Source organism: Triturus cristatus, chromosome 3_2 (assembly GCF_964204655.1).
Source record: "Triturus cristatus chromosome 3_2, aTriCri1.1, whole genome shotgun sequence".
Classification (NCBI taxonomy): domain Eukaryota; kingdom Metazoa; phylum Chordata; class Amphibia; order Caudata; family Salamandridae; genus Triturus; species Triturus cristatus.
In genome coordinates this window covers 1,212,764,185-1,212,779,218 of record NC_140584.1, presented here as the reverse complement: position 1 = coordinate 1,212,779,218, position 15,034 = coordinate 1,212,764,185, and the positions used below count along the sequence as shown (strand labels likewise).

General features: G+C 44.8%; 1 protein-coding gene across 3 annotated transcripts in view; it reads left to right on the top strand.

Annotated features, from left to right (window-relative positions):
• LOC146859471 (uncharacterized) overlaps window positions 1-15,034 on the top strand; it is a 90,080-nt gene that overhangs the window by 32,194 nt on the left and 42,852 nt on the right. For 2 of the 3 annotated variants that reach the window (XM_085650200.1, XM_085650201.1), the window contains one exon: window positions 10,531-10,647. The exons of the other annotated variant lie outside the window; for it this stretch is intronic. In XM_085650200.1, the coding sequence (XP_085506326.1) occupies window positions 10,531-10,647 (117 nt within the window). The remainder of the gene's footprint in view (window positions 1-10,530; window positions 10,648-15,034) is intronic. 3 annotated transcript variants of the gene reach the window in all.

Here is a 15,034-nt window from a genome sequence, read left to right as displayed (position 1 = left end):
CTCCTTCCTCCTTCAGGTTTCTGCTGCTCTCTCTTCACCAGTCAGGTGCCAACTGCCCGCTCAAACTGTCAACCCTGGCTTAGCTTCCCAACATTCCAAACCGCCTCCAACTGTCACAGGGTTGCAGAAGGTTCTAGTAGGTTCCAGTGGGTTCTGATGATGTCACAGGTGGCCACCATTTTGTGCTCCAGGCCCTCAGACAGAAGTTCCAGGGGTAGATAAAATGGCTCCCTGAATCTGCATCAATACTAAAAAGTCTGGTGGTTCCCAAAAAGGAAAAATACTAACAGGGTTTGAGGCAAAAGTGGGACAAAATAAATAATGATGAGGAGGGACCACCCAAAGGGCTGACAGGTCTAACAGGAACATTTCCACGCCCTCTACCTCTTGGGGCTTGCTGGCCACCTCTACCTCTTGCGCCATAAGCATTATTTGTGCGCTGCAACAATCTAAGACAATTATTTTTAAAGTGACCCTCCTCCTTGCAATATGAACATTGATTGGGACCGATAGGGACACGTGGTTGATAATACCCATACATTTGCTGATTATTCTGGAACTGTTGGGGTTGCTGATAGATACCCTGGGTTTGCCTATAATTATTCTGACCTGCACGTGGCGGATAAGCCTGCTGTAAAAGAACCTTTGTTTTCAACTCTTTCGTTTTCTTCTCTGCTCTATCCTTCTCATCTTTATCCCTATTTTCATAATACTGAGCAGTAGCCAGTATTTGCGCTGAAGAGGAAACGGCCCAAGAACTCTCCGAATCTTTTAATTTCTTACACAACTCTGGAAGCAAATTATGCACAAATTTATCAACAACTAATCGTTGGCCCCCTTCTGTACTCATGTCTTGACCACTGTGGTCGATAAATGTTTCTTCAAACCTGGTGAAGAAATCGGACACTGTTTCATCTTTCTTCTGTTTGCATGCAGATAATTTATCCCAATTTACACGTATTGCGGGCATTAAAGTTTTCATATAATTAATTATTCTACCAGGGAGTTCTGCTACCACGGGCTCAGGCTTGGCACCACCGACCTGTCCATTGTCCACATTAATGATATTAGCCCATGTGTCACCTAGTTCTGCAGCATGATCTGCATTACGAATCAGTCCCCACAAAGGCTGTGGAACAACATTTCCGAACAACATATCTATGTCAGCCAGGTTCATGACACACGATTCTGCAGTCTGCGATAACTCCTTATAAAATCCTGCAGGGTTCTTACGGGGGGCAGAGTCTGTTTAAGGGATAAAACTTCAGATCGTTTCCAGGGAACATGTACCCAAACACGCTGAAAATGTGGCAGAACAGGTGGATTAGCATTCGCATCACCCAGTCTCCAAACTGGAGGAACCTCACGCATCGGATATTGTCGCGCTTTTACCTGTTTCCCTTCAGGGAATTCCTGTCCAAACAACGATTGCTGACAATCCCCATTCCTGAAAGACAGCAGTGTCGCAACTGCTTTCTCAACATCAGAACCCACAATCGTACCTTTTCCAAATTCAAATCGCACTTGACACAACTCTTGCGGACTGGAGTCTAAATCATTATCTTCCAATTCCTCACATAGGATTTCACACATTTTCTCAAAAACGTACCGCTGTTGTGGCGCTTCCGACTGATGAAAAACATTAACAACAGATTCTACATCATATCTAGAAGGATAAACAATCCATCTACGTGCCATGCGGTCCAGTTCTTCTTTCTCTCTAGAACCAGGTATTTGACTACGTAACTGCTTACGTTGTGGACCAGGGGTCGTAGTAGATGACCCAAAGAGGGGTGATATAAGACTAGTGACTGCACTAGCTATTCGTTGTCTTGCAGAAGGAGAAGTTGAGGCAAGAACCGGGGGAAAAACAGAGGGAAGGAAAACGGGTGCAGATACAGATACAGGGGTAGCAGCAGGTAGGGCACCAAGAGAGGCAGCTGATGTGCTAGGTAAAGTCGCAGGGGGCGCAGAAGTGGTAGGTAGCAAAATCGGCGGCCCTTGGGAAGGCTGTGCTACCAGGACAGGAGCCGGCTGAGGAGGAGCTGGCGGCTGCGGGAAAGCTTGCTGCGCATTAGCTGGAGGCTGCACATTTACGGGCTGTGGAGGCGCTGTAGCATTTTGCGCATAAGGGGGTGGCGAACTTAGCAAATGGGACATTAGGGAATCTTTCTCTTTCTCTTTTGACTCATCTTGTTGAAGGGGTGGCAACACTGGGTAACATTTATCAATGACTAGTTTGCGTTGCCTATGCAACTGCTCATCCATTCGGTCCTCTTCATTATCCTTAAACTGCAATGCTGCTTGCATGATCGACATACCTCTCTCTCTTTTATGTTTCTTTGCTAATTTAATTTCTTTTTGTTTAGCTTCCTTTCGCCATAGGCGGAAAGAATCAAACATCGCCGGCCGGGCTTTCTTCTTGAACAATTTAACTTCTAAATTATCTAGGATCTCTGTGTCGAAACTACCATTTTGGGGCCATTTTAAAACACCATCCTTTCTGGTGTATCGGACCCATACTTCATTATACGTAATGGGGCCCACGCCATGTTTCACATACAGCTCATAAGTTGGAGTTCCAATTGGAGGCACCTGACACGAATCCTCCAATCGGGAGTTCCTTTTACAACCAAAACAAAACAAATTTCCAAATATACTAGAACCAGGCATCTTTGCTCACTAGTCTAGTTTCAAACTTCAAAGGATTATCGAATACGATAGTCTCGTGAATACACGAGTCCTCTGGCTTTGGCACTTGCAAGACCCAAATCAAAGCGATCCCGAAGGATACCAAAATCCCGAAGGATACCAAACAAACTGGGAGACGCTCCACTTATACTTAACTGAGGTATCGATGACTTCACCAGAAGACTCTCTCAATCGTTTCGCTCTACCAAATCGTCAAGGGTCCAAAACAGGGCGTTTAATCTGGGCAGCAGTCCTTCGTAGCCGTCGGGACGCGGAGAACCTCGCAGAAAAGACTTTCGGACCACGTCGACATGCAGGGGTCGATGGAGTGGCGGCCTTCCTCCAGAATTTCCACACGGAGCTCCTCATGAACCTCTGGCTTGGACCGTTACCACTGAAATCGCCCCGAGTTGGGCGCCAACTGAAGTACCGGGTTTTAGAACCCAGCGGTGCAGGGGAACACACCCTAAGACTTCGGATTCTTCCTGTTTCAGACCCACAGAAACACAGTCTTCTAGGTGAAATCAAAGATCGTATTTTATTGGCTGCAGACCAATCACAGGTATCTGAGAAGTACACCACGATGTATGTTCTCAGGAGACTGCTCCTGAACCAAAAACCAGTCTTTACTTATATACACAAAATTACGCTTTGGGGGCAACACCGCTCCTGTTTTACAAGTGGTCATTCACATATTTTAGTTTCAAAGGAACAGCAGAGCCATAATGAAAATCCCACATTTCAGTTCATTAAGCATACAGTCATTGTACCCAGCGAGGCTCAGAACCCTCATCAGATAACAGCAGACCCCAATAAAACGGGCACCTCCTGCTCGTAAAACAAGCCATACAGTAGGAACCAGAGTCAGGTGTGAAAATAGTTTAGTCAGGGATCGTGTGCGAACAGGGGCTTTATGATGGGTCGAGCCCTGATGCTAATCACATTAGGCCGCAAGAAAGGAACCGGCCGGACAGGATCGACCTCGGGCAGCGGAGTCGGCTTGCACAGGTCAGAGAGAAGTCACAGAAGGTGTACGTGCCCTTTAGGCCTAAACATGGCCTTAGAGCGCAGCCTATGTGAGGGCAACCACAAAATGGCTACTGTACTAAAATGGAACCCAAAGAGTTCAGTATGTGGTATCGTATGCACAGTGAGTTCATTAGAGAAACATGACGAAAACACTCATACATACCGCGTTACTCATTTGCGGTTCGCTGATACCAAAATTGGCATGGTGGGACATGCCACCGACATGGTTCCGAATTTTACAGTACCACAGCAGGCACTCGCAAGATTTCACAGCCATCCTCACTGGCTTTCCAGCCTAAGAACCTGAGCTCAGGAAGTGCAAAGCACTAATAGTATTGTCGATGCATTTGGCAAATTCAACTTCAAGCCTGAGTGTCAGAGGAAGTGCTATGAAAGGAAGGGAGGCTGCTTTCCACCTTTACCCCTCCCCTGTCACAGAAGACCTTCATCAACAGTTATCCAGCTCTGCTGCAACCCAGTGTGGACTCATAGCTCAGGGGGCTAGTTTTTTGGGACTAGGGTAGAGGCAGGGGACTAGGGTAGAGGCAGGGGGACTAGGGTAGAGGCAGGGGGACTAGGGTAGAGGCAGGGGGACTAGGGTAGAGGCAGGGGGACTAGGGTAGAGGCAGGGGGACTAGGGTAGAGGCAGGGGGACTAGGGTAGAGGCAGGGGGACTAGGTAAGAGGCAGGGGGACTAGGTAAGAGGCAGGGGGACTAGGTAAGAGGCAGGGGGACTAGGTAAGAGGCAGGGGGACTAGGTAAGAGGCAGGGGGACTAGGTAAGAGGCAGGGGGACTAGGTAAGAGGCAGGGGGACTAGGTAAGAGGCAGGGGGACTAGGTAAGAGGCAGGGGGACTAGGGAAGAGGCAGGGGGACTAGGGAAGAGCCAGGGGACTAGGTAAGAGGCAGGGGACTAGGGAAGAGCCAGGGGACAAGGCAGTCACTGGACCACAAGCGGCATGATCTGAGCTTGGCATCTTCACCAGTGGTACTGGAGCTGTTCACCTGGCTGGGCACGAGCAAGCACACTTGATGTCGACCATAGAGACACACAGGGGCATAATCAAGGTGATCTCTGCATGGTGAGCCATGCAAGGGTGCCCACCGCATGGAGCAGCTCTGCTTCTACTTCCCTTCGACAGGCCTAGCCGGTATCACACTGACAACCACGAAGGGGGCTGAAAGGTGCTGTGCGCGTGGGAAACGATTGCTTTGGGGACTAAGAATTCTTCAACTCTTGGGAAGGAGGCAGCTGCCCCCCTCAGCCCCCCCAACAAGCCCCCACTAACCCTATCCTCTGAAAGGGCCAATGTCTACTCTGCACTGCCATGTGATACCTGCCCTAGAGGAGCTGACTAGGCTGCCTCCCAAGCCATCCGAGTTATTAGTAAAGAACTGTAGTGCCCTCAGGTTATACACTGTATTGTGTTGCCCGTTCAAAGTAAAGTTCTTTTCCTTTTATGAGAACCACCAGCACTGCCTGGACTCTGAATTATCGACTAGTGTTGGATATTCTTTTCAGCTCTGAGTCTCTAACCCCACATCACCTCCCTGCGTAAGTCTTGGGCTGCTCGGCTTTGGTGTGCTATCTGTACTTAGCAGGAGTGATTACGCCACAAGCCTCAAATCAGCAGTCTTTACTTAGCAAGTAAGTTTTCCTTATTTTACTTCGCAGGTAGTTACTTCATTACTGTTTTAAGTAACAATATATGTTTGTGTGTATCCACGTATAAAGATTGATATGTATATTAAGTGTGTATATATAGGTACTTAAAACATATGTATTTTTACCTAAAACAATACAAGTAAAATCAAATTAATTGTTTTTTGCTTAAGAAATAACGTTATACATAAATGACATTATCATTTACGTATATTGTTATTATTAAATTATACCTTTTAATATTTTGAATATACATTTATTTTAATATCTCAAAAATATAATGTAAAATGTCTATACACAGTTTGAAGTTTTTCATGTTTTTGGGAGAGGTTGTAAGGGCCTTTAGAGTTCAGGGAAGTGCAATGTACAGAGGAGTTTATATAGGGGAAGCAAGGGTTTTTTAGAATTCACAAATAGGTAGTGTTTACAGATAGTGATGCGTTTTTAAGGTTCAAGGATTGTTAGCGTTTAGGGGTAGTGAGTAGTATTTAGAGTTCAGGAATGTGCGCATAGTGGTAGTTTTCAGGGTTGTGTTGCTTAAAATGACTTTACATAAAATCAAATAGAAATACATACCATTAAATGAAAAGTAATAATAATTTATATGTAAGATAATATTTTTAGTTTAATATTTATGTATTTTTAATTAAAATAAAATTTGTATTTATGTATATTTATATACAGATATTTTTACACACACATACATTTAGATATAAGACCAAAATTATACTTACCTGCAAAGTTTGCACTTCTGATGTAAACTGTGATGTAAAGGTACTGCAGATGTAGGGGCATATGTATGAAGCCAATTTCCCGTTCGCAAACAAACCGATTCTCAGAATCGGCCCGTTTGCGAACGGGAAAAAGCTTTTTGGGATGTATCATCCCAAAAGGCCCTCGCAAAATAGGGAATCACAAAATTTGCGATTCCCTATTTTGCGAAAGTATTTAAGGAATCACAAATTGCGATTCCTTAAATGCGATGTAAAAAGCACCCAAGTTGTGCGATTTCTCCTTAAGAAATCGCAAATTACCACCAACTTCAGGTTGGTGGTAATTTGCGATTTCTTTTAAAAATGCGCTTATTGGCATTTTCAAAGTGCCATGTGGCGCACATACAGGCACTTAGTGCCTGTATGTGTGCCACATTTGCACACATGCTTATTTCAGGGGTACATCAGGTTGTCCTTATGACACCCTTGCACCCTTGAAATTGCATTCGCAATTTGCAAATACTTAATGGGTACTCGCAATTTGCGAATGTCTTCCCATTCATTCTTATAGGCCTGTAGGCCGATAGGAATGAATGGGAAGCCATTCCTTAATTGCGACTCGCAATTTGCGAGTCGCAATTAAGGAATACCAAGGAATCGCAAAATATTTGCGAATTTTTAATTGCATCTCGTTTTGCGATTCTCATAAAATCGCTATTTGAGCATCACAAATACAGTATTTGATACATATGCCCCCTAATAACCGCAACAAATGACTCCTGTTGTAATACCTATGAAGTGACGGCTGACATCAACTCCGCTATCCCAAGAATAGTCTCATAAAGGGGTGTATTTGGCCTTCAGTTTTGGGTTCACTAGGAGGGTAAAGCTAAACAAAAAGATAATAGAACTGCTCAACCTGTTACATCAAGACCGTTGTTTCCTTTATACATTGCTTGTGCAGCATATGTTTGAAATCTACTTGACACAAGTAATGGGAACGTGTAAGTCACCTGATAATATGTGGCAGACTGTACGATTATCTTTTCTTTAATGGCAGGATGGCAAACTTCTAATAATCCTGGTATAGCAAACCCTGAACTTAGGGTGTGTCCCCTGGGCACTGGTTAAATGAATGAATGTTTTTCTTTATTAAATCAAATAACGTTGATTTTCTGTATTTTTCAATAAAGTTACACTGTTTTAAATTGAATTGAACTTTCGTTTATTTCATCACGACGTTTTTTTAGTTAATCTTATCAAACAAAGATGCAGTAATTAACAAGTTCTACGTGTCTCACGTATCCCACGTGTCTCACATATCCCAATGCATTTCGGCTTCAACATATAGCCTTCGTCCGGGGTTTATCTAGAACAGAATAAACAAAATGTATCCCTTATACAATCTGTGTCATTGTAAAAACTCAAACAGTCTACGTACATTATAGTCTAGATGAATACGTGCAGTATATGGGAAACGTTTGTATCTCTCTCTGTTTATTGTCGATCCCTAGCGTGTTTCAGTATTTATGTGATAGTATGGATTATGTGAACATCCTGTTTTCTGACTTGTTCCGGTGTTTCATGTTCCCTGATTCTTTGAATTGTGTGGATAGTATTCAAGAGACGGGTGCAGTTATGTGTGTGCTGATTAATAAATGCGCCCAATTCGCTGAATTCTCGTAATGGGTGCTTGCTAGTAAGTCGGCGTGGTGCGCCCGGTTAACTAAGTATTTCGCTGGGTACTTACTAGTGACTCGGCATGATGCGGTTCACGTATTTGAAAAAGTTTCATGGGTGATGTCCGTTTATCGGTAGCCAAACACTCTCCTAGCTTCCCTTCGGTGTTCGTGGCTGAATGGGTGTTCCATACGGATGATGTCAGAACGTCTGTGAATGTATAGGGAGTGTAGAGATTGAAATAGGACTTAAATGTTATGTGTCAGGGAAGGTAATGACAAGAGGTGAGAGTCGAGCAAAGGTTTATGGATCTAGAAGTTCGTGTGTTTTAGATGAGTTATGATTCTAAATGCCACAATGTAATCAAGTGAGCAACCTGATTTCATACAGCGAACTATATACAGAAATAGTACAGTACATGAATCATACAGGGTGTTAGAAATTATTTGGGATAACAATAAACATTTGTTGAATGATTGGTAAAATAATATAATATCAAGTAGGCAATTCCAGTCAGAGATAACACGTAAATTCCATGCGATCATTCATCCCATGAGGTTTCATGGAATTTAGTAGACGAATCCAATGATTTTCTCGTTTTAATAATGTTTTATGGTTGTCTCTTCCTTCAGTTTTGTTCACCGTTTCTAGAACCATGAATTTGAGTTGGCTTATATTATGACCACTTTCCTGGAAATGGTTAGCTACAGAGGATTTCGCATTGTTTGTTCTGATGTTGCTTTTATGTTCGTTTATGCGAGTTTTTATTTTTACACCAGAGCAAAAAATCTAGGAGAAATAATCAAGAACCCAACGCAACAACATCAACTTGTTCAACATAAGGGTACCATTGCGTGCAGAAATTGCAATAATTGCAACAATATTATACCAGGACCACAAATAACCCATCCCATGAGAGGTCATACAATCAAACTGAAAGTAACAGCCACATGTGATACGACAAACGCCATATATGCCTTGAAATGCCCATGTGGGAAGATATATGTAGGACAAACAGAAAGAAAAATAAAAACTCGCATAAACAAACATAAAAGCAACATCAGAACAAACAATGAGAAATCCACTGTAGCTAACCATTTCCAGGAAAGTGGTCATAATATAAGCCAACTCAAATTCATGGTTCTAGAAACGGTGAACAAAACTGAAGGAAGAGACAACCATAAAACATTATTAAAACGAGAAAATCATTGGATTCGTCTACTAAATTCCATGAAACCTCATGGGATGAATGATCGCATGGAATTTACGTGTTATCTCTGACTGGAATTGCCTACTTGATATTATATTATTTTACGAATCATTCAACAAATGTTTATTGTTATCTCAAATAATTTCTAACACCCTGTATGATTCATGTACTGTACTATTTCTGTATATAGTTCGCTGTATGAAATCAGGTTGCTCACTTGATTACATTGTGGCATTTAGACTCATAACTCATCTAAAACACACGAACTACTAGATCCATAAACCTTTGCTCGACTCTCACCTCTTATCATTACCTTCCCTGACACATAACATTTAAGTCCTATTTCAATCTCTACACTCCCTATACGTTCACAGACGTTCTGACATCATCCGTATGGAACACCCATTCAGCCACGAACACCGAAGGGAAGCTAGGAGAGTGTTTGGCTACCGATAAACGGACATCACCCATGAAACTTTTTCAAATACGTGAACCGCATCATGCCGACTCACTAGTAAGTACCCAGCGAAATACTTAGTTAACCGGGCGCACCACGCCGACTTACTAGCAAGCACCCATTACGAGAATTCAGCGAATTGGGCGCATTTATTAATCAGCACACACATAACTGCACCCGTCTCTTGAATACTATCCACACAATTCAAAGAATCAGGGAACATGAAACACCGGAACAAGTCAGAAAACAGGATGTTCACATAATCCATACTATCACATAAATACTGAAACACGCTAGGGATCGACAATAAACAGAGAAAGATACAAACGTTTCCCATATACTGCACGTATTCATCTAGACTATAATGTACGTAGACTGTTTGAGTTTTTTACAATGACACAGATTGTATAAGGGATACATTTTGTTTATTCTGTTCTAGATAAACCCCTGACGAAGGCTATATGTTGAAGCCGAAATGCATTGGGATATGTGAGACACGTGGGATACGTGAGACACGTAGAACTTGTTAATTACTGCATCTTCGTTTGATAAGATTAACTAAAAAAACGTCGTGATGAAATAAACGAATGTTCAATTCAATTTAAAACAGTGTAACTTTATTGAAAAATACAGAAAATCAACGTTATTTGATTTAATAATGAAAAACATTCATTCATTTAACCAGTGCCCAGGGGACACACCCTAAGTTCAGGGTTTGCTATACCAGGATTCAATTTGATGCACTCACATCAGAGGAGTGACGCCCTAGGAGCACGGCAAAAAAACTTTTCAAAAATTCAACATCAACTGCTAAACCTTTTTTAGAAACAAGCAGTGCACGAGTCAAACAACTTTGTGATAAAACTTCTAATAATGACATGTCGGTCATGTTCAATAAGATAAAGAGGCTTATATCTGTGACCATTAGAGAATGACAGCCAGCAGTGAATCCGCCTTCGGTAAGGTCACATGTTCACGTCTGTAGCTGAGGGAACAGATCTGTTTATCAAGCTTGTAAAGGTTGTTCTCCACCGGTGTATCCGTCACCTCAGAAGTGAACTGAAGTCCCATGTGTGTTCTCCTCACAGACTGTTCGCTTGCTCTCCATACTGACAGCTCGCATTGGACTCCTCAAAAGGAAGATCTGAACTGGAGACATCTGTCTGGCTCAGAGGACTCTGAAACCCGTCACCGCTCTAACGCAGGTGAGTAAAGTGCTGTTAAAATGTAAGTAAAGAGCAATAGATGTTTGCTTGATTTGAGCCATGAGCATTGCTTAAGTTGCAGTAAGTTTCATCAGAGCTTCAGGTCTTAATCTCACAAGGATGAACAAAAGTTGTACCTATTTACAAATGCTTTCAGGAGGGAACGTTTTGTGCAGATCTGATCCACCGGACACATTATTGGGTAATGATTTCGCCTAAACATCTAGAAACCATTTGTGTGGGGCAGATGGATGCTAGTGAAAACACACTAGAACATTTTTGAAAGTTTATGTATATTGAGTGTGATGATGTGGTCGGTCGTGCACGGACACTCAAAATTGTCATGAAAGTCAGGAGTCTAGACTCGTAGGACTGTGCCTAAGATTTGCATTCATTTCACGTCTACTCTTGGCACATACTAATCCAGAGTAATCCCTCAGTGAACTTAGTCAGAACCTCTGCAGTTGGATGTAATTACAGGACTACAGCTCTAAGGACACTGCTCTTTCGCAGCAGATTTGTATTGACCTAATGGATTAATCTGTTTTATGGTATGATTTGTGTATTTGATGGGTGTAAGAAGCGGTAGGCTCAAACTCTGATCTCCACCACAACGCAGCTTGTGCCCACCATCCTGGGGTTCGTTTTTTACTGCACTCTACGTGTTATTTGGTTCAGGATGTGGTGCCTTCACACAGCCTATTTAAGGAGAACGACTGCAAGCCCTTCTGCACCTGTCCGGTCACCAGTTGCTGGACATGCTTCCCCCTCCTCTATGCAGTACTCCGGGGGCGAACTGGCACTTTGGCACAATAACAGCATTGGGCCTTCTTATATCTCGACCGCTTGGCACTGCTACTAACTCCAGGACTTTCCTCAACGTGTTTATTGCACCATATGTGCTTGAATCTTCTAAGATCTTGACTTTAGGCTACTTCACTATCTGTCTTGAATTAGCTGAGAAGTCAGCTACTAGTTGTCTGAGAAAATCTTTCAACGTATTTGGGCTCAATCAGATCGTTTGCCCGTCTACACATAAGACCGGACATACTGTTGATGCTGTCGTTTCCTTGAACCTGATACTTGTCCGAATTGGGGCCAGTCAAAGAGATCGCAGTACTTGGGCCATGATTAGACCTACCCAGCTTAATAGGGCAAGACACTACGGCCTCAGCCCGACATATCTAGTGCTGATATGAATAACAATGCTATATATTTTATTGACTGAATTACCTCTGCTTTAAATGAAATTTTACCCTTCAAGTAAAGAGGCCCTGGTAGGCCCTCCCTCTCTGTACCATGATATTCAGAGAACCTTGCAGTTTCCAAACACCACTGCGGGGTGCTTGCAAGACAATGGGAAGATGCCTGTCGTGTTACCTATAAAAAGGCTAACACCAGAGACCTTTCAGTTTATCAAAAAACTCTGTTGAAAATCTAGAGCCACATATTAGCTTCTGCCTTTCGTGCGGATCACTCGGTGAGAGAAGTCTTTAATGGAGTGGAACATATATTCTCTCCTCCCTCAGTCATTCCCTCCACTCCTTCCTATGTCTGATGTATTCCTATTTTGAGGAGAAAAGATGTAAAATAAATCTTCTATTTGATATCGTCAATTTAATAATTTCGTTATTGTTAGAGTTGCAGTCAATATCAACACTTCTATAACTACTCTTCTGCAGTTAGAGCCGATCAAATGAAATGATCAAGTTAGGCCCTTCTAACGCCCCTTGTGCTGCTCATGGTTTGAAGAAGGGATTAGACCCCGTAGAGCCTATGCTCTTCTCCCTCTGTAGCACCTCTCTTGAAAGGGTGGTAGTCCCCCCCCCACTATGGAAAGAAGCAATGGTTGTTCTTCTATTAGACAAGCCTACAGCTAATGCATCTCTCCTGAGTAACTTCCATCCTGTTTCTCTTCTTCCTTTTCCCTCTGAGATCTTGGGAGAGAAGTAACCAGAAATCTCCAGTTGTTTTCCTTTATTCAGGGTAGTGAAGTTCTTGACACTTCACGGGCAGGCTTTTTTTTTTTTTTTTAAACTTGTTTTTATTTTATTCATTAGCAGCAGCACAATACAGCAATCGAACACATAGTTTTCCATGATGAAGAGCAATGCAATAGCCACTGAGTGTGACAAGTTTGCAGATAACAGTTCCACAACAGTACATATCTCCAACATCCACCACCCCGCTCCCACACCCCCGGGCTCCCCCACCCTAGTCTGAGTCTGAGGCATCATCTTCAGGGTCCGAGGGGCGGTCACAGATGTCACCTCTATAGGTATTCCACGCCCCCCATACTTTACTCCATTTACCAGGACAGCCCCGTCTAACAAAGGCCGACTTCTCCGCAAACATGGCCTCGTCCATGTCCGTACCCCAAGTAGTGAGGCGCGGCAGGTCCCTGTCCCCCATTTTTTAGCTATGTTGCGTTTGGCTATCATTAATCCTAACGTGGCCCAGCCCTGCGCCAGGCGCGAGAGGTCGTTAGGTTCCCATATATTCAGCAGGCAGCGTCTGGGTTCCGGCACCAGCGGGACTCCCCCGATTGTGACAGCATGTGCATCACCCCCCGCCAGTACTCCTGAAGCACGGGGCATTCCCATATGGTATGGAAGAAGTTTCCCACCTCCCCGCAACCGCGCAGGCAGAAAGGATGTGTCGCGCTGCCTATACTATGCAGTGTGTGCCTGGTGTAATAGGAGCGGTGGAAGATGCGAAGCTGCACCAGCCGGAGCCTCGACGGTATACCCAGCGCCTCTCGCCATTCCGGATCGTCGAATTCCCCCACATCACGGGACCATTTCTCGCGGAGAGGGCCCATTGGGTCTGGCAGGTTGTTAATCAGCTTACGGTATGTAAACGATGTGGCCCTTTTCGGCATATAATCCGTTAATAACCGGTCCTCGAAGGGCGATGCCTCTGGTACCGCCACGCCCGGTGTTAACCGTGCCAGCAAGGCGTGTTTAATTTGCATGTACCGGAACCATTCGGATGGCGCCAGTTCAAATTGTTGTTGCAGACGGTCAAATGTGATAATGTCATTCCTATGCCACATGTCGCCAATTGTAGAGATCCCTATAGCGTCCCACTTGTCAAAGCCCCTGCTGTGTCGGAGCCTCCCGAGTTGCTTGGTGTCCCACAGAGGTGTGAGTTTGGTCAGGACCCCGCGCCACCCTAGCTTGGCCTGCGCTGCATGCCATATGGCAACCGTCTGTCTGAGAGGGCCGACGAGCGCAGGAGTCAGTCTACCATCATACAGGGTTGCCAACACACCTCGCTCTCCCAGTACGTCCTTATCTGCTTTGAATGCCGGGTCTGTATGCGGGACATGAAGCCACTGGTTAATTACTTTTAGCTGCGCTGCCCAATAATAAAGCTGAATGTCGGGAAGCGCTATCCCCCCGTCATACCAGCCGCGAGTCAATTTGGACTGCGCTATGCGCGGCGGTCTGCCACCCCACAGGAGGTAGTCACCTGTGCCGCCATCGCGCGGAAGTAGTCTGGCGGAACGCGACACGGTGTGTTTTCCAGTACGTAGACGAATCGGGGCAGGGCCATCATTTTAAAGAGGGCAGCTTTCCCCAACAACGTGAGCGGCAGCGTACCCCAGTGACGCACATCGCACCTGAGACGGTCTAGTGGGGGCTGCAGATTTAGTTTTAGAAAGTCCGCGGGGCTTGCCGTGATGTGGATACCCAGATACTTAAACGACCCCGTCGCCGTCTGCAACGGGCAGTCCACGGGGAGCCGGGGAGAGGGGCCACGCAGCACATAGAGCACCGATTTCGACCAGTTGATAGTATAGCCGGACGCTCTCCCGAAAATTTCACAAATGTTAAGTAGTGCGAGGATTGAGCGCCTCGGGGAGGAGAGATAGAGCAGCACGTCATCCGCTAGAGGGAGATACGATCCTCCCAGTCATTTGTCCACTCAAGTCCCCGTATCTGGGGTTCCCAGCGGATCCAAGCCGCCAATGGCTCCAGCACCAGAGCGAAGAGCAGGGGCGACAGGGGGCATCCCTGTCGGGTGCCACGCGTCAGGGGGAAGTCTCTAGATATGTGTCCGTTCACGGCCACATGGGCCATTGGTTGAGCATATAGAAGCCGGACCCAGGCACAAAATTTGGGTCCAAAGCCCAAATGCGACAGTACGGCAAAAAGGAAGGGCCATTCGACCATGTCAAATGCCATTCGCGCATCCAACGAGAGCAGCACCGCCGGCTCCCGCACCTGCCCCACTCGGGCCAACACTCCGTGTAATCGCCTCAGATTAAGGGCTGTGCTTTTGCCGGGCATAAAACCAGATTGGTCTGGGTGTACAATGTCCGGCAAATGCGGTGTTAGTCTGGATGCCAAGAGTTTCGCGAGGATCTTCGCCTCCGCGTTCA